Here is a 20,400-nt window from a genome sequence, read left to right on the forward strand (position 1 = left end):
AGCAAATTCACTCAAAGTAGCTTTTGCTTTCTGTGAAATGCTCCTAGGCCTACCCACCTTCTGCGTGTGTGTTTAATCAAGAAGCCAACAGCAATATTGCACAAAAAAAGCAGCAAGATGCTTTAAAGTGACTTATGTACTGCTGCTCGCCACACAACACCCTAAAACAAACTCTGTAAGAAATATGCTTTTGCTGCATTCATTCTTGCTGTGCTGCTTCCTGTAGGCAAGTGGATGTGCCTCAGTTAACACCAAGCAACCTGTATAGTAGGGTTAATCTCTCTCCGTACAGACTGTAGAACTTGTAGAGGTTCTCGGCTGTGACTAAGTGCTGTGGCAGCCTATTATCACATTACACCACACACCATCAGCCTCCACCTCCCTCTGCCTCCATCTAAACCCACAAACCCCTTCTATCTTTTCATTACCCCACCCTCGAGGAATGTTCATTCCTTCTGCCTTGAGATAGAGCTTCCTGTGTCATCAACAGCTTTTGTTAGAATGCAAGCATGATGTACAATATAAGATGACCTCGCACTGAGGAAAGCCCTGAAATAAGCCCTACATTAAGGCATAAGCATGCATTGTTAGTGGGACACTGATGTTTGGTCACACATTTTACTCCTGTTTACACTGGGCAGTATAGTTCAGAGCTCGGACATCAAAATAGAACGTCTGTGCTCTGAGGAAGTGACTCACCTTGGGTTGTTTTTTGTTTGTGCATTTCAAAGGCACTCACTGCGTTTGGTGCTTTGATGCATAGTGCATGATGCCTTCTGACACGCATAAAGACAAACACACAAGCGATTTGTTGTTCAGCAAAAAGAGACTCGACAACAAAATGCACGCACACATATAACCGCACTTGTCCATACGGCTGCTCTCTGATCACATTTAAGCAGGTAAAGGAGGCTTACAAATGCTCCTATTCTCCTTAAAAGAAATAAATTTGTTTTATCAGTGTCAATCTAGTGAAGCTGGACTGCAGGTGCTCCTTTTTCTTTTATTTCTTGTGAATATTGGAATCTATCATGCATTGCCTGTGTTGCAGCAGTCAGTAGACACAATTACTAAAGTCAAAGTTAATACTGTATTAGACTCGCCTGTATTAGACTTGTGTACTCTTCTTGTATTTTTAAGCGGTCATACATAAACAGTGACCACTTTGTGGGTGTTCATATTTTAATAACCATGATCCTGGCCCTGATACACTGATTTATTTCCTGAGTGCGCTGATGTGTCTGTGATTATGTGCAGTGCAGGTCTTACAAAGTTAGATCTTTTAAAAAAGCACACACACACACACAAAATCTCCCTTGCAGTTTCCCCAAGGTGCAATTCAGTGTAATAGTTACCGGCAGAGAGTGAGAGACTGCTGTCCACTTTGTGGCATTAACATATCCAATCATTTGACTAGAACAGTAATCAGTAATCCACAAGTCATTTTGTGCTGTTCACTGATTTAGCCATTTCCCAGGAAAACATGAACAAACAGTGCCACTAACGCATGAGTGCAATCTTTAACAATCACAGTAAAAAGCAGTCATGATTTATAGTACTCGCGGCTTCTTAATCTGAACTATATATGTCACATGAGGTCCACATAAAATGTCCTCGCACATGTTACCAGGAGGTGTAGGCAAAATATACTCTTCTTGTGGAAAATGGTGCTGGGGCTAAGTGATCATGTGGAACCCTCCCAAAAATCAACGAATACGTGTGGTCAGATTTCCAGCAATAAAAAATGAACAAAGACAGCCTGACCCTAACCAGCCTCCCGCCAAGCTGGGGTCCAGCCATTGTTCCGTTAGATGCACACCCCAAGTTGGTGTTTGAAAACACCAAGATACTTCACGAGGGCCAGGGAACTGAAAGACAAGGGCTGAACTCTTGTGTCAGCTCCAGGCCCATCACAGTTTCCAAATGTCAGTCCTCAGTCTGAATTCACTACCTGTATGATAAGTGAGCTCTCGCAAGAGGAAGGTTAAAAATATAGCAAAAGTGAAATGTAAAACTCGTTACATCTTTACAAAGATTTTGATTACTCCCCTCCTCTTCTCTCCAACATAACAGAGTAATGTAAGTTTAGCCCTAAAACACACTATGTGGTTTGACGGGGACAGTGCATCTCCGGCTGTTTTATGCAGGTCACGGTAACAATCATTGTCTGTGGATTTGCCGTTCCATGAAACACACCACAATCAGAATCCTAAAAAATTCCAGGTTTCATTTGACTAGAAAAGCATGACCTTCAGAGACAGTGAGCAGCTGAGTCATGGTTGCTGAAGATACAGGTACAGCACTTCTCTGTGTCTGGAACTTTCTAGAACTCTAATAAGTAGCCTAAAGCCCTTAGCACAGTTATGTCTGAGCACTCTCAAGCCTTTGCTTCATGCAAGCAACGTAATACTTTCAAAAACCTGCAGTGTGGGGAACAGGACACTTTACCAGTGATGGACACATATGTGGTAGATTTTATGTACAACATAATAGTAACAAAATACATAACTATATAAAGTCTATATGAACTCCAAATATAGTCTATCATAAAAACAGTGCAGAAGGCCATGAATCATATCCATTTTCTGAGCTATCTGTTCAGAAAAAGACAATTTGCTGACTCTGTATTTGTGGTAGAGTCAGCATTTTCAGATAATCTAAATTTGGCTTCCTTCACTGCGCTAAAAAAAAAAAAAAAAAAAAAATGCTCCAGGGACAACCATGGATAGGAAGAATTATTAATTCCATATATTGTAAGGAAGACTAATGAAATGCATGCAATAGTATCTGTGTGATTGGTTTATATATTTTTGTGATTCTAGAATGCATACATTAGGAATATGCACATAGAGACAGACAGAGATTGACTTTATAAATTGTCAAAGGGACTACGAACACTGTCCATCCAGAGTGCAAAAATATTCATATTAAAATGACAGAATATTGTTTCCATTTTGGTGACAGCATATTAAAAGTCATATGCATGGCTCTGACACAATGAAAGGTGAGGGAGTTTTGGTTTTTTTTGTTTTTTTGAGCAGAGTGCACAGCCAAGGTTGTGCGGCATGCTTCATTACCTTGGGCAGGTGTTGCTTTAATCTGGCTCCCGCAGTAATTTACAATGATCACATCTGGCAAACCTCTGGATGCCTCCTCACAAACACAACTGTGCTGGTCTGGAAGTTTGGCTGAAGTCTTGATGCATTGTTTTTGCTTCTCATTACTCAGACAGCCCCTGCACTGCAGAGCTATGAGTTATTCATGACTGGCTCCTGTTGACTCCTTTTTAAAAGTTTGAACAAAAATTCACATCTGACCCTTATTTCCCAGTACTTAAGAAAGCACTTCAGTCTTTTTTACTAATTACAGATAATTTTGTTTCTTAAATAAAACACTTGTTAACTGTTTAAGGTTCTGCATTAACTGAATATGGTATTATAATGCTGAACTAAGCTGCATTCATGCGTTAATGGGATAGATGAGACTCCGCATACATGCATGGATCTTAATATGGATTAAATGCAGTTAAATCGGATAAGAGTTTGTGCAGAATTTGTGTTGCTGTTCATATAGGTCTGTATTTACTGGCTTGCAGTGTGAAGCACTGACCGTAAGGCAAAGTTAATAACAGCAGTTAGCCGCACGCATGCATCTGGTTAGCAATTAGCTAGCAGCTCCTCGGGAGGATACCCAGCAGCAACAGCCTCTCATCCACACCCCCAGCGGGGCTTTTAAAAGTACTGATTTTGTTTAAACTCCTGTGCGAGTCTTGCCATATGTCCGATACTAAATGTCAGCAAAAGCACGCGGCGCGCATCTGGCAAGGATCGCTCTCGCTCACGAATTTCATGATGAAATCCTGCCTGACAACTGAATTACTCATTAGCGAAACCAAGGCGACAGTGATCGTCCGCAGCAATTACTGACAGGATACGTCCATATAGATGAGCACAAAGAAAACAGTTGAAGATAATTAGTCACCACCTTGGCATCTTTCAGTATTGAAGAGGCTGTAGCCTAATGACAGGAGTGGAAGAGCAATTTCTGTATAACTATCCACAATAATTATCCCGTGCAACCCTTAGGCTACCTAACTCCGAGTTCTAACTGAAATCTTCTCAAGAATAATGGAGAAATCCCTTTAACGATGGTTCATCTGATTTTATGTTAAGTGAGGGGTTAAGTCAAGTAATGAGTCAATAGGGCATTCACTCTACTTTCAAAATAAACCATTACATTGTAGAAGCACAGCATAACACAAAAGAGGATTCCTCTTCGATCCAAAGCAAACAAGGACAATGGGGAACTAATTAAACACAAAGAAAGGAAAGTTCACAATGAAGAACAGAGCCACAGCAGACAATGCATTCCTCATATAGCGCATCTTTTTTTTTTTTTACATCTTTCCTTGATAGGAAGAGGTGATTCTCTGAGAAATTATTTATCCTGAACTCCTCCAACAGTGTGGGCTAGATGTGTGGATGAAAGACCTTGAGCTTGAGAGGTGTATGTCTGAATCATAAGTGTGGGTTTGGTAGTGGGCATACAGCACTTTACAACTCCAAGCTCGGGTTATGTACAGGGTGTAAAATATTACACTAGAACATCATCCTGTGTAGTAGGTCGAGTCTGCAAAGACATTTTAAACCATGCAAGAACATAAGCACTAAAGAGCTGATTAAATTAGTTGTGCACAAAGACACCCAAAGACCTGCAGTCAACAGCCTCTGCATTTTAAACCATAAAGAGCAAATAACTGAAGGATCCTTAGGACTTCTAAGAACTATAGTGTTGTGGCACCCTACACAACCTCCCTCCAGGGGGGTGGATGGGGGGGTGGAGTGTGCTGATGCTTCTGGGGCAGAACACAGTGGACAGTGATGAATTATATTCAAATGGCCATGCATAAGTCAGCATCTGCTACTGAGAAACTGAGAGCACGAGTCAAAAACAATATGGGCATTTCAAACTATGCTATTTAAAACGGGGGTCCCCACCTAATGCCCCCTGACCCTTCCCCATTGGCCATCACTACCAGCCCCCAAACTCCACCTCTACCCAACAACTCCACACCACAGTTTGCTATTAGAGGGGTAGGTATTCCTGTATAAAAATCCAATAAGAGTCTCTTAAATACCAGAACCAGTGAAGAAGCTACGAGGTAGCCATCGCATTAGCAGCTCTCCGTAAATTGAGGCATCAATCATTGCAGTACTAACTGGAACCCGTAATATCACCACAGTGGGAGACTCTTCAGAAAGGGATAATAGGTGGTGTATACCCACCCTGAGGTCACACCCATCTATACTTCTGACAAAGAAGACAGACGTTTGGAGCAAATGGCAGTACAAAGGCAGCGAAGGGCCATGCAGGTTTATGGGGCTTGATGTATGCCACTTATTGTCTCCCAGGCTTCAGAGGAAGTCTTTGGTCACAAAAAAGCTCCCGTCTCCAGTATGACAATATGAGACTGTGGGTAACACAAATTAACATTTTAATCAGCTGGGATGATTTGCATGCTAATTTTCCCTCCTTCTGCTGCCCTATTCTTGTCAGGATCAAATCAGATCCACATCCATGGTTACAGAAACATGTCTGGTTTTTCAAAATTGTGCTACTAAAAACAGGATGTCCCTTTTATTTTAAATGAGCCTACATATAAACAACTTCCAAACAGAAACTTGATGACAGTGGTTGCAATTACAGTTTCATTGCACTGAAATTCAATTGCATATATATTTTCTTTATTGCAGTAACAAAGAAAAAGTAACAAACAAAGGAAGCCTGCGGCACTAATAAATACATGCACGCACAACCAAAGTTCTATCCCATAAATGACAGTTAAATTATAAGTATAGAACATCACTGATGTTTTTATACTGAAAACAAGGCTAGCAGCAAACACAGTTGGATCGAACCACATTAGATCATAAAAGGCCGTAAAACCAGTGTTAATTAATCCTATGGAGCCACATTTGCTTTCTCACTCCAGACGTCCACGCAACCTTCTAGCTGTGTCAGTAAATTATGGTGATTATGCCTTTTAAAAAAAAAAAAAAAAAAAAAAACTGACCCCTCTGACGGAGGAAGTATAGTATAGAAAGAAAAGGAAAGAGAATGAGGCATCAGTGCTTGGATGGAATCCTTCTTGTTCTTGAGAAGGAAAATTAAAGGTTCAAGTTGTTTGTGCTGAGCTTTTCTTCCACATATACGTCATTACGTGAAGGCCGTCTCCCAGTGCATGGGGCTCACTCGGGACACACAGAGCAGAAAAGCATGACTGCCTGTGGCTTTTTCCCCGTTCTGTTCTAATGAGGAAAGGATTGAGAGTGAGAGACACCCATCTCCATGGAGACCAGCCAGATTCACAGCACTGCCCACCTCTCTGAACAGCCCACAAGGCTATATACTCAGCATCAATATAAGATGGGCGTTTGCCTACCAGGCCACACAGTGTGGAACTGCACACAAGACATCCTACCATGCAATGCTCTGTACAGCACTGACCGAAAGGCAACGTGGGGACCAGCTGCTGGCCGTGCACTTACATACTGAGTAGCTCCTCAAAGGGAGAGCACTTGTTTTTATATGCGCAGATTACATCAATCTGGCCTGTCAGATACAGGGACGTTATTTTAATGACCTACCAGATGAATGTCAAGTGATGTATCAACATCAACAGACTCATAACTTCTGGACACAGCAGAAAAAAAAAAAGCCAACTAGACAATATCATGAGCACCAGTCTTTGTTCACTTTGACATGCGAGCCATATTTGAATTCAGCTCAGGTTAGCTGTGTCCACAACCATGCACGTGCATGAACATGTCTGCATGTGCCTAGTGAATATGCATCAGTGGTGAACAGTTTTCCCACAGAGCCCCCTCCTTTTTGGCAAGAGCCTTTCTTTGGGGAAGGGGTAGTGGAAGGCGTTGCCGTAGCGACTGCAGAAACAGAAGGCAGGGGTTTCACTGCCTTGCAACGTTAGAAAGCATAACTGTCTAAAGCTTTCCATTTTCTCTACAGGAACATTAAATTATTAAAGGTTATTATGATTTATATGTAAATAAATAAATATATAGGTAAAATACTGCTTGTAGGTAAAGCATCAATTAGCATGAAAAACTATTTATTTGCATTTTACAACACTACACATTTGATTTCATACAAAAGTGCTCATGTCAAAAAAAAAATACTGAGCACAGTAACAAAAAAAAAATCTTAACGGTTTTCACTGCGCTTATTAAAAGCTGAGAGGAAAACAAAATCAGGCAGTGTGCTTAACCAAGACTGTCACACTTGGCAGCTGCAAGGTAAAACGAACGCGAATGCTTGATCATGAGCTAGAGAACACAGATGAGTTTGTTGCTATGAATGAAATAATAAAGGAGAGAAAAAAATATCATGGGTCAACAATTAAAACTACGTGTTCACCCCATATATTTCAAGTCAGCAAACAGCACCTCACAGAGTGTACCTATGCTCTATGAAAAGAAAGATGCATCCTAGACAACCCCCACCTGTTCAACACCTCTGCTTTTCTCCAACCACACATGAGAAAAACATGTGTTAATGCAGGCCTGAAAAAAGGGCATTGAACAGAAATGAGCCTTTAGTAGGCCTCTTGTCAAGGGCTATGGCATGTTTAGACTTACAAAAAGCAGCTAGCTTAGCAACTTAAGGGGCTAATACCTAATGAATCATGGGTCCACTTCTGGAAACACATCACGGTTGAGCTAGAGGAGTCTTCAGGTAATTAAAGAGCTGATAACCAAGCTGACAACCATCTCAGCCCATTTCTAATGTATTACAAATATTCCCATCCTTTAGAATCCCCTTGAATCATAATCAAGGCTTTCCCTTGCTTAAAACTTTGCCATCTCTTCTGTGATTCAAATCCTGAGTAAACAACCATAAGAATATACACCAAGCACCTTGGTAGCATCATGTTATTACATGGAATAAAGCTCAAATAAAGATATCACATGACCTAAATGTAGGTCATATTATACTAGACTAAGTGACCGTTTTTTTCATAGTTGTGTGGACACAGAATTACAATCAAGTCAGATGACACTTTCATAAGTGATCAGATATGCATCCAATCCGTGGCAACGCATCATAACCGAGAACGGGGAGTTCGGAATTTGTGCAGCTTTTTGCCTGTATGCATATTCTTAGTGCTGTCATCATCAACCAGCACCAGTAGCAACAACATTGCTGGCTCGTCTCCTGTACCCACGTCTCTTGGTGTAGCAATAGCTGTGAGAATTTAATTTTTTATATTTTGCCTTTGCAGCCTAATCATATACAGCTGACAAATTATTCTCCATCGTCTAGAGCAAAATGCGATGCATATATGATCTACCAGAACATCCATTTTGCTAGTTTTAATACCATGTGTCACAATTGACATTTTTTGTTGGTCACGCGTGAGTTACGCAAAATCTGTTTGCACATACATGCCATTTCAGAGGGCACATGCAGTCGAATTACAGATACAGGTTATTTGTAACTGTGAATGTAAACAGTCAAGACGGGAAAAATCAGAGCTTAGCAAGAAACAGGAATTGAACAATAGGGTCTGTCATGGGAACATAGCTTCAGCCTCACCACAGTGATATCTTGCCTCTGAGAATCAAGGTTAAGAGCAGGTCACATCCTTGGCTGGAGGACACTAATAAGAGTAATAGCTCAAGAGTACCAATCAGGGCCATGGGAGACAGGAACATGTGCCAGTGATTAACAATAAGCCCTTTGGTGAAGCAAAGGGCCATGTTTTACTCACAAATAACAGCACAGTGTTATACTCAATGTTAGATAATCTCTTTTAATAAAAATCAACATATCGGCAACAAAAGTTACATCACACAAAAATCAAACTCCATTTCTGTTGTCTGCAAGATGTTAAAAACATCCAACACCATTTGAAGCACTTTGTGAAATACAAAGCCAAATACAAACATTGAAAAAGCTGTAAAAATGTAAAACATGGTCAATGCATTTAATTTTATAAAACATGGATATCAACATATGTACAACTTGGTTTTAATGATGCTGTTGCATTGGTCCAGCTGACTATGATGGAGGATCGTCACCATGAATGGCCTTGTATTTTGCCATTTCTTCTGGAAAAACTTTGCCCAGCTCAGTGATAAGGAGACTTTTAAATTTCTGCAAAGAAATTTTAAAATTAGAGTCCCCCCCCCCAGACTTATAAAGCATTCAAGTGCTTCATATGTATTATTTTAACAGTTCTACAAACAAACTATCATGTTTAATTCAAAATTTCATATTCCACTTTTTATACCTTCTAGACACCTCAAACACACTTTAGACTAGTTGAGAAGTGATATGGGGTATGACAATCCCTTGAGATACTACAACCATATTTGTCCATGCTAATTCTCGAAAGTCAAAAGCTGAAATTTCACTGGCTGTAGCTCATTCTTTGACTGCAGTAAATCAGTATTTTTGTGCAGTCTACAATCTGATCATTATACAAATTCCTAGATGAATAATAATTTACACAAGCTTCAATTTGCTGCTAGGGCCCACAACCAAAGGCCATATACTATCTCATTTTAATTGGCTGTAAGGATTGTTAAAATGTTCACTCACAGTTATGGTGTCAATCTTCCCCTTTACTTGTTCATTTTTAGCCAAGGCTCTCTCCAAACACTCTTTAGTGTACAGCTGTGGGTTGCGACCTTGGTCAATGTATCTGTGGAGAAAGTGGAACCTGACACTCAGGATAGACAGAATTCAAAGATGACTGATGACAGATTTAAAAAATAAGAAAAGAAATAAAAGTTACGAATATAAAAATATTCTTGATGATATGAAGTGACGATTCATAGCTAGGGAAACTTTCTACAGGTAATGAGAAGAGTGTCCTGTACAGCCACATGACCAGGGAACTTTCAGTTAATAACCTGCAGCTCGTTAAACCACTGAGGTGCCAGTCGTGGGTAAATTGTTGAAGCACTCACTCAAATGCTTCCAGCGGTACGTGAATGTCATGAAGCTGTTGTCGACATTTCTCAATGTCTTGTAGCCCTGTGATCATGAAGTTCCTGCGAAACAACACAACAGTATTATTTTATGTGAAGGAACGGTGTCCCTCGACATGAATCATGAACATGCACACCTATGCTTACGGCGGAATAACAAAGTCATATGCATGAACTCCGTGTAAATCAGAAAATGCATATAATAGTAATCGCATCGATAGGTTTTCTTACGTTTTCTTAGGTGGCTAGCTATCTTAGCGATCTAACTAACATCAGATAACACAGCTAACGTCAGACAGCTAAACGAAAACGATACAGCAAAACTTACAATTTCTGGTTGAGTCCTGTTTGGCTGCTGGGTTGAAAATCGCTGACAATGATCCCCATCTGTCGAATGTTTTCGATGAATTTTTCTAGATGCTCTTCAAGATTATCAAACTTCTCAGCCATGATAAGAAAACTAGTTACACATAAAGAAGTAGCTGTTTTATTGTGTTACCTCTAACTAATGACAAAAACTGCTCTCATACCAACGACAAACTGAAAAGCTGGACACGAGTAGCACTTTTCGGCAGTGTGTGGACCAATTGCAGACAGGATCTGTCAACTGTCTTGGTAACGGATTCCTACAAATTAACGTAAACCGACTTGGATTGCAGCAAAGTGTCGTTGGGAAAAAGACAGCAAACGGAGCGCAGAAAGGATTTCATGTTGTTAGAGTTGCATAATAACCTTAGGAAAAAACAGAACAAATTGAAAACCAGCGAAGCCTTTATCTGATGACTGTGTAGTGCAGAGTACGACGGGGATATCTAAAATAGCCGCTGTAATACTGCAAAATTAGCGTGCACAAATCGGGCAAAAATAACTGGATTCGAAAATAAATGTGCGCAGCTGAGCAAGAAAGTGACGTTAGTCGAGTGTACCCAGAATGAGTTTTAATTATACAGCAACTCCAAGGAATTCGCCAATCACATGAATAAAAGAAGAGGCCAGTCTAGATTGTTATAGCTCATTCGCACGCGAGAGCCGCCGCTGCACAGAAAGCCCATCCTTCTTCCTCGCCTTTACATTTCATGCACCACATTTGATTACCCATTCTGTCCAGGTACGGCGGAAACCGACCCACCAACGTAAGATCCCACTGCTGGTATTTCCGTGGGTACGAGGGTGTGCGTTTTCTTCGTACCGGATTATCGGATTGGTTCGTTTCGAGCGACATTAGCGCCCAGTGTTGCTGCGACTGCGGTTCCTTCAAAGACTTTCCCCCTCGGTCGCAACGGATCTATCGGGATCAATATCGGGATTACCAGCGAGACATACGCATCTTTACATCTCCTCTGTCCGTCGGATACATTTTAAAGGGTGAAGCATCAAGATGTGCATAATGGTAAGCAATACGTTACTGAATTCCTAAAATTATTGTGTAAATATTAACCTACCAGAAATATTGCATTTTAGTAATACTGGTTTGGACTTAGGCAAATTGCTGATTTTAAAAAAGACACTGTGAATAGACACTGTAGCCAAGAATAAGACTGCAGATTGGTACCGCAGCCAGCCTCAACAGTATCTGAAATAGGTAAACGTACATAATGTATGTATCTCTGCTGTCGTGTCGACATAGAAATCTTCCGAAACGTTTATTAGCATCATGGGGCGACAAATGTATGCGATTTTCCCGTGTTTTATTTCAGCTCTGTGGGACGATGCATTGAGACGGGCTGCTTGCAAGCGCCCAGCGGACATCACCTGTGCCTGCATTGAGAAGACCGTCTGCTGTTTGCTCACCATATCGGAAACATTACACGCGATTATATCTCGGCGTCAGGAGCACTGCAGAAGCATCGCGTAAAGAAGAGCACAATGGCTACTCTTCTGCGAAAGATTGGTCTGATTCGTCTGCACGACAGAGACACGGAGGACCCGAAGCATCACCAAGGATCGCTGAAAGGGACTAAGCAGGGAAATCAGAAAAACAACACGAAGCATTGTAACACGAGCAACGAAACGAATATCCTCAGTACCCCGGAGATTAAGGCCAAAAAGTTGGATGTCTCCGGCAAAGATAAACCATCAGTTAAGGACAAGCCAAGCAAGGACACGAAAGAGAAACAGCAAACGGGCAGCTCCAAGTCAACCAGCTCCTCACTGCCACCACTGGCACCGAACAGGCAGCACTGTACCCAGGTGCGGACGCGGAGACTGATGAAGGAGTTACAGGAGATCCGCCGGCTGGGTGACAACTTCATCACGGTAGAGCTGGCGGACGATAACCTCTACGACTGGAACGTCAAGCTGCACCAGGTGGACAAGGACTCTGCGCTGTGGCAGGACATGAAAGAAACGAACACCGAGTACATACTGCTGAACGTGTCCTTCCCCGACAATTTCCCTTTCTCGCCGCCCTTCATGCGAGTGCTCACGCCGAGGCTGGAGAACGGCTACGTCCTGGACGGAGGTGCGATCTGCATGGAGCTGCTGACTCCTCGCGGCTGGTCTAGCGCCTACACGGTCGAGGCCGTGATGAGACAGTTCGCAGCGAGTCTCGTGAAAGGACAGGTGAGAGCGCGCTTCGGGCTTGCGTGTCCAGTGGCCCGTGCGTCGGCACTGCTTACGCTGCCCATCTTGCACGAGTCCCTTTTAGACCCCCAGAACGCGTAGGGAATAGACTAAGAAATTGAATGCCAAACAGGGAAAAATAAATAACGGGCCATTTCTTTTGGTTGAACGCACGGTTTTCTTTGTATGTTAATCAGATCGATTTTTAAAGTTATCGTTTGTTCACACCGAATCTTAAGCGCCGTCCTCTGCTTTTAAGGTTTCAACAGTCTTTACACCATAAGATCACCTTGTGATTTGCTTAACTAATGTAGCACAATCCATAACGCATCTTAACTAACCTGGAACCTAACTGGTAATGATATGCGGATGAGTAGTTGTCTAACACAGGATTTTCACAGAGGGTCTGATTAGCCTTATAAAAAATAACCGTATATGGGAAAGAAAGCGACTAATTGCGTGTCGTTCCTCGGGGTGGTATTCTGCATGTCTTTTCACTTAAAGGTACCTGAAAATGCTTTAGTGTAGTATAGTAGGCGGCCTATCACCGTCAAGATAACCATTTTCATTAAATTGCCAGAAGCATTCAAGGGCAGTTCCCAATCTAGACGCTGCTGACACAACAGACTCCCTGCGGGGCTAAAACAGATAGACGGCGCAAAGATAGAGGCTAATGTTGCATTTTACCGCCTATACCGCGAAGGGTAATGATGAGCCTTCTTTTTCATTGATCTTATTCTAGAGAAATTGGGTCACATTTACAGTGATTACGCAGCAGTGTCCTGAACCATGGACCATGTCTGCGTGTCCTTTAGTGGTAGCTTTCCTTGTTTTTATGTATTCATGACATACTGGGAGGGGAGTGCATTTTCTGTTACACAATGCGATATAAATAGGATGTGTTTTATACAGGTTTAAGGAGTTTGTGTAATTTTAATATATTCGATGTGTTACTGTAGCTACTAGGGCCTAGGGTCCATATCTCGAACAGTGTGGATGTGCTGCAGAAACGATCTCTTTTGATGTTCGGAGAAAGAATCGGTAACAATGGAATGCCAGAACTTATTATGTGGGCCTTCCTTGATCTTTCATAGAGACAGGGCTATTGCCGTTGTCTAGTCCCTTGACTGATCCGAGATCAGACTTGATAAATAATTAAGGCGGGATTACGGCTGTTAGTTTTATGTCTGTGAAAGATTTAGATCTCAACTCCTCTGATCAAAACAGCAGCTGTATATTTTTACTTAATAAGCTACACTAATTGATGGGTTGCCAGATTCTAAACTTCCTGTGTACTGATGCATAAAGAGCCCTGCTGGTTAGTCAATTCAAATTCAGATTTTTCAGTGTAATGTCATGTGCAGGCGCACCTTTCATGTCTCAATGATGGCGTACAACAGTATGAGATCAGGTTTAAAATGCCTTTTTGGTCCATGCATGTTGTATAGTAACTGTGGATTGGGTTGTCTTACAATGAACTGAGGCCATCGACTGACCTCAGATCAGAAAATTGTCCATCTGGCACCTCGCACAGCTATCATATACTCATCAATACATACTGAACTGAAAGGGCCAGTGTTAAATGACAGCAGCTTTTCAGGAAGCAGGCTGACGTAATTCAGGCATGGATGAACCAAACTCATCCCTGCTCAGCTCTGTCTCCACTTCCTCTCCAGCAAGCTGGAGTGCAGTGTGGCCTAATTAAGGTGCCACTGGCCCCCATTAATCCAAAAATCACAGGCTTTTGTGAGCAGAGTTGGGACATTTTCCTCACAAGTGAGTGCACTGCATTACTTCTGGGCCATTACATTGTAGCCCGCCCTAAAAGAGCCTGTGGCAAGAGCAAGCTATTTATGTCTCACTGTCCCTGTGCCGGCATACGTCAGTGCCGGCATACGTATGAACCCGGTCCTCAGGCATCTGTAGCCACTAGCTTTGGGCCAATAAGCGATACAACTGAATATTGTACTAATTTAAATTGGTGACAATATTAAACACATGACTGTTCTGTTAAATGCAACAGCCATGTCACATTTTTTGAATGACCTCACCTTTTTATCTAACCTTTGCCTTTGTAGAAGCAGTCTAATCTATGGTCAGTTAAAATTTTCCACAACAGAAAAGCTACATTTAATTATTGTCCACACAAACAACACAATTAGCTACAACATTTACATTTGTCAAAATGCCACTTGCAAACATTATAACATATTTTAAGTCTGGAAATGCAAATGAAACAAACATACAGTACATGTGACATTCTCTTAAGTAGAGAGTAAAAAATGCTTGTTCAGAAGAAGGGTGTCAGCATGCCAGTTTGGCAGTATTTTGCTTTCAGACTGAATGAGAACTTGTTTAGATGTTAACAGTATTACATAAAAAACATTTCAAGCAAATTGCCTGATGCCCACGGAATTTAAATTGCAGCCATTCATACAAAACAATGTTCTTTTCCACAAACACCTGAAAAGTTAAACCATAATAATTATAGGAGTAGGCATTTGTTCATTTGTTCACAGACTAAACAAGTCTGTGTTGATACAACCCTTTAATCAGTAACTCCTGGGCAAGTATACATGAATCAAAACCAGTGTTTTTTTAGCATAGAGTTTTCTTCCAGAATTGATTCACTCTCACACTGAGTTGCTGTAGTTCACTTATATAGTGGCTGCAATAAGAGGGTCACATTATTGAATCTGATGAAAGGCCATGTAATGCTAATATTGAGTATTTGTTAAATGAATTTGCAACATAACATTTACTACTATAATTCAGGAGATGATAATCATTTGTCTAAATTGATATTTTAGTCTAGGCCTAGTAGCTGACACACATTCCAAGTGGTGTGTGTGTGTGTGTGTGTGTGTGTGTGTGTGTGTGTGTGTGTGTGTGTGTGTGTGTGTGTGTGTGTGTATAAATTGAGCCATCAGATCAAGTGTCTGTGTGTCCCAGACAGCCTGTAGCCCAAATCCATTTATATAGTCAGGCAGGCAGCACATAGTTTTTGACAAAGCTCTGGTATCTTAAGAAGTTTATTAAATTGATGCAAAAAGATACTGATTATGCTGCTATGTGCTACCACACTGAAATTATATCATTTGTCTACAAACAATAAAGTGCTGAATGTTTATAATTATTCCCTAGTTAGGCAACAATGAAGATTTCTTTAAAATTTTACCTAGTGATCAGCAGCCATTTTGATCCAATCAGACAACAACTCAGTCACTACTCCCCAACACTTGTTAGGATGAGAGGATTTCAGGGTTTCAGTTGATCAAGAAGATTGCTGCAGAATTCTGTAGGCCTGACTCAGTCTGGTCCAGGGTATCTGGGACAGCACTGAGCAAACCTTAGAATTGAATATACCAAAAAGTGCAAGAGGTACTTCTCTTATTTTAACTAACTTATCATTTTCATTTATTTAAGTGAAATAATTTATTTGTTATTCTTTTGTAAAATAAATATTTTTATTTTATTCAAATAAAAGGGTCATACATTGGTATTGATGTAACCTACTAAAAGTGTCCTGTTGCACATTACCCATCAGGATCAGTTTATCTCAATATGACTAAACTTGACATCATGCTTGTTGCCAGGAATGACAACATGGCTTTCTCCAGAAAACTAAAAGGGTTGCACTCACTGTAGAGACACTTCTCCCTATTTAAGCAGTCTACTTGGTTCATGAAGTTAGTTATTTACCTGGAATTCCTCAATGATTGGCCAAACTCTACACCAATGAGCATGATGCAGTCTGCCTCCATGCCACAGATTCTGTGAGAGTCATGTCTTCCACAGTAGCACTAATCCCGATCACTTTAAGGACATTCAGCTTCTCCCCAGTGAACACCCTGACAAGTCTGGGATCTGAACTCTGACAGATCAGCATGTCTGAAGGGTCTCGGTGAGGTCCCACCACAGTTCCATAAGGAAGTATGAGACATGAGAGGCCTTAGCCATAAGCAGAGACTTGTGCTTTGCTCCCAACACACATTCAAGTTGTATGCTAAAAGAGGCAAGTGGTGCTCTAAATTACGTAAGATGGATCATTAGTCCAGTTTGATTCCCTTCATTTGGTAGCATATGTGCATTCGGCATCTTTTTGATGCGGTCAGTAATGCTCCCTTCAAGTTTTAATATTGTATTTGTCATGTAAGAGCAAATCTAAAAATCTGTGTGGTTTCCCTCTAGCCTCTCCAAGTTAATCATCTCCTCTTTTGACGAAAGCTGTGGTTTCTGACCCGACAGTAAAGGCCATAGACAGATAAAACCTATAAAATACAATTAATCTAATTCTATAACAATTAATTGTGGATTTTAAATGTATTTTTCCCCTACTTAGGGCCGGATCTGCAGGAAAGCTGGAAAGTCTAAGAAAGCCTTCAGTCGTAAGGAAGCTGAAGCGACCTTCAAGAGCCTTGTGAAGACCCACGAGAAGTATGGCTGGGTGTCCCCTCCTGTTTCGGACGGCTAACGAGCCCTCCGCCACACCTGCATCTCCCTCTACCCTATGTGGCTTTCTTGAGTTGGGTTTTCTTTTTTTTCCACCTCCCGCATCACCAAACTTTTATTGAAAAAAAAATACACAATACAAAATCCACCCTACAATTGTCAGTGACTCATTGTAGTCCCATAGACCTCTGCCTAGTCATCTCTCATTCCTCACTTAGGTGCCATGGCCCAGTCATGCATTGTGATATCGCATTAATTGATGACAAGGATACAACTATGCTACAGAGGCTTGTCTTTTGATAAAGAACTATGAAATAAATGTGTCCCTGACGAAAGTAACGGCACCCAACCCCAGGGCAGGACATGGCCCAACCCTTACACCTATGCTATACCTCTTGATTGCTCTATACCTCTTAAGGTTCATTAGAGTATTCACTTGTTTCCTTTACTCTTCTACTTCTCTTTATTTTTTCCATTTTCTTTTGAGCTGACAACACATTTGCACTGAACAGCATCAAACTTTTCCATCATTGACATGCACATGACTGTGTTAATATATAATAGATGGACCAGATCAGTACAGTACATATGAGGTCCTTTTTTTCTTCAGCTGTGTTATTTTTCACAGTCCAATGCAACATGAAGATTGTAATTTATGTGGAGCTGTGCCTCCCCCACTCCCCCCCCCCTCTCTCGCTCGCTCTTGATCTCTCTCTCTCTCTCTCTCTCTCTCTCTCTCTCTCTCTGCGTGGCTAAATTTAGACATCACTGTGTTATGTAGATGGTGATTGATCTCTAATGGAGAAAAAAACACTTTGTTGCTTATGCAGAGGTACTGTAAAGATTTTAAAAGAGTGGTAGTGAGCCATTCTTGCTAGTCATTTTCATTTGTTTTTTGGAGAAGACCAAAAGCCTGTAATTCTGATGATCTTCATACCAGATGGCAGAACTGAATGTCAAAGTCCCAACTGTGTGTGCGTGGGTAGGCGTATGCGTGTGTGCCTGTAATTCATACTGACTGCACAGCGTCAGTAGCATGTCATGGTATGCGCTGTCCACAAAGCTTTTTAGGAATGTGCATGAATATTAATTACGGAATCGCTCCCCTCTGAGCAGTGAGCAACAGTAGGAACCATTTACAATAAAAGGTTGCACAAAAACAGTGTTTTCAGTGGGCAAACCTGAACGTGCTGGCCTGCTGCTTATCTTTACAGTGTGACAGAGTTTTGATCCTGATTCTTTGTCCATTTATTTTGCTTCCCCGTCGTCTATGATTCCTTAGCTTGCCAGATGATAACTCAGAGGGGAGGCAGTGAAATGGCCAACGTTTTGGAGAGAGATCTTGCACAGGGAGGCAAAAATGCGAAATTGTCCCAGCCTCAGAGCCACCTTTGCTGACTAACTGAACCACATTAAAACGCTTCATCTCCTTTGACTCCTTTATGACTCCCTGCCATCGCCAGCCTTGTACACGTGTGCTGTGGCTGCGGCTGATAAGAGGCAAATTAGGATGAACTGAAGGGGGCAACCAGGGGAGTTTTTTCCATACGGCAGCCGAGTGTAATAAGAGCCTCCCGTTCTGTGATCCAACTGATACTGCTAGCACGTTCCAGCGTGACACTTCGGCATTTGTCGCCTGCCTCTCAAAATGTCAAGGATAGACCTGAATGGCAAGAGGCGCGGTGCGTCTGTAGCAAGTACCTCAGCCTGAGTTTGTGTTGGAAAACTTCACTGGCATACATATGCGATTAAAGTGACTGGCCCAAAACACAGCAGACATGACATCATGTTATGTATTATAGTGTGACAATTTTTCTCCAGCAAATGTGTAAGGAACAAGTGCTTTCTTGTGGTTCTTCACACAGTCTCTGGTGCATCGTTCACTTCTGGTTACGTGACTTCAGTCACATCCTGATTATACCCTCTGGTGTTTCAGGGGACTTTAAATGTCATAAAGAAAGCTACTAATTAACGTGGCATTTGGAGGAAAAAAAATAGAAAACAGATTAATAAACGCTAAAGCCTCCGAGTTTGTGATGATGCAATTTTAGCTGGGGACATACCTTCCCACTGCATGACTCAGAAAATGGTGCAGCCGGAACATGTCATGAGTGCGAGACACAGTTTCAGGCTTTTTTCCCCACAAGCTCACAGTACAAAGCTAAAAATATAAAGACACAAAATGTAATGATTGAGACTAGGGGAGTACAAAGATGGAGAAAAAATCATGCTGTGTCTGGGGCAAGTGAGAGGAAATGTCACCTGTGTTGAATATAGGACTACTTTCCTGGGGCACATCACTTTAACTACTGTATGTTTTCACTTTTTTGTTATACAGAGCAAGAAATATGGATTCACAAGTGTTTACAACTGCTGGTTTGCCCTTCTCCTTATAAAGAAATTTCAGGTGACAGTTGCTGATGTTTTTATTTAATGCTGTCTAACTTAATGCTGTCTTATTTATCACAGCAGCTACTGAAACAGCATTATTAACCACTGTTAAGTATTGTGATGCAAATCAGTAGTTTATTTTAGCCTTTTCCATCTGGTAAACGAGGGTATCTCATCACAGATGAAACGCTCTTGGTCTTCTCCAGTCTCTGTTTGGACAGTCATTTGAAAAGTGGTTGTATGTGTATTCCTATGGACTTAGCAAGACGAGATACTATAACGATGACTAATTATAACTATAACTAGTCAAAGATATCTCAAACCTGGATGTTTGCAGGCTTTAAGAGCTTAATTTTGTGATATAGTTTAGATTGGTAGATTGCAGACACTAACTGAGTTAATTGTCCAAACAAGTGAGATGATTCTATTGTATTATATCTGCATGTGGTCTGTGATTGTTCGGTATCTTTTTAAAAATTATTTTATTCTTGGGGGTTTTTTTTAAGAAAAGAAAGAAAAATATGGTGGAAGATAAGATCAGAAATTGCTTCTTTGTGTTTTTATGTTTTTGTTCTTTCCTTAATGTCTTAAATGTCAGATTGTGTTATATGAACGTTTGTTTTAATTTATTTGTGGTTTGCCAAAATGAAGATTTTGAAGCATGTTGCAGGTATTGTTACTGATATAAAAAAAAAATAATAATAATTAAAAAAGGAAAAAAAAAGAAAAAAGAACGAGAAAAGGAGAAAAAAATAATTATCCTGAATATAATGTACCTGAAATGAATGGGGCTCTGGGGTATGCAGTGTAGTCAGACTCCAGGGCGAGAAGGAGGATAAACCGCGAAATGAAGTGTATTTTCCGGACTGCACAAGCAACATCACAGGACATGATGGAAGCGAAACCAAACTGGAATGTGCAATAAACGTTGTAGGCTTATTCAACCCTGCAGACCGCTTCTGTGCGCCTCTTCCTTGCGTTT

At 41.1% G+C, this 20,400-nt stretch overlaps 2 protein-coding genes across 2 annotated transcripts; one reads left to right on the top strand and one right to left on the bottom strand.

Moving 5' to 3' along the window:
• Positions 1–8,816: 8,816 nt before the first annotated feature.
• Positions 8,817–10,479, bottom strand: med10 (mediator complex subunit 10). The gene is made up of 4 exons (XM_027024218.3): positions 10,342–10,479; positions 9,993–10,076; positions 9,622–9,724; positions 8,817–9,174 (listed from the first exon to the last, which is right to left on the bottom strand). The coding sequence occupies exons 1-4, from the start codon at positions 10,461–10,463 to the stop codon at positions 9,079–9,081; spliced, it is 405 nt and encodes a 134-aa protein (XP_026880019.1). The 5' UTR covers positions 10,464–10,479; the 3' UTR covers positions 8,817–9,078.
• A 355-nt stretch (positions 10,480–10,834) lies between these two features.
• On the top strand, positions 10,835–20,369 carry ube2ql1 (ubiquitin conjugating enzyme E2 QL1). Its single transcript, XM_035529340.2, has 3 exons — positions 10,835–11,403; positions 11,711–12,575; positions 16,918–20,369. Exons 2-3 carry the CDS (start codon positions 11,880–11,882, stop codon positions 17,047–17,049), a joined length of 828 nt encoding a protein of 275 aa, XP_035385233.1. The 5' UTR covers positions 10,835–11,403; positions 11,711–11,879; the 3' UTR covers positions 17,050–20,369.
• The last annotated feature ends 31 nt before the right edge of the window (positions 20,370–20,400 follow it).

The sequence above is a fragment of the Electrophorus electricus genome, chromosome 2, assembly GCF_041902795.1.
Source record: "Electrophorus electricus isolate QZ-2024a chromosome 2, ASM4190279v1, whole genome shotgun sequence".
NCBI classification, from domain to species: Eukaryota; Metazoa; Chordata; class Actinopteri; order Gymnotiformes; family Gymnotidae; genus Electrophorus; species Electrophorus electricus.

Bases quoted from the DNA above. Each gene is read 5' to 3' on its own strand.
- med10 (XM_027024218.3), bottom strand. From the start codon at position 10,463: ATGGCTGAGAAGTTTGATAATCTTGAAGAGCATCTAGAAAAATTCATC. The intron at 10,077-10,341 runs GTAAGTTTTGCT...GTTGTTTCGCAG, and splicing joins ACAGGACTCAACCAGAAATT to GAACTTCATGATCACAGGGC. The intron at 9,175-9,621 runs GTGAGTGAACAT...ATTTCTTTGCAG, and splicing joins GGAAGATTGACACCATAACT to AAATTTAAAAGTCTCCTTAT.
- ube2ql1 (XM_035529340.2), top strand. From the start codon at position 11,880: ATGGCTACTCTTCTGCGAAAGATTGGTCTGATTCGTCTGCACGACAGA. The intron at 12,576-16,917 runs GTGAGAGCGCGC...TCCCCTACTTAG, and splicing joins CGAGTCTCGTGAAAGGACAG to GGCCGGATCTGCAGGAAAGC.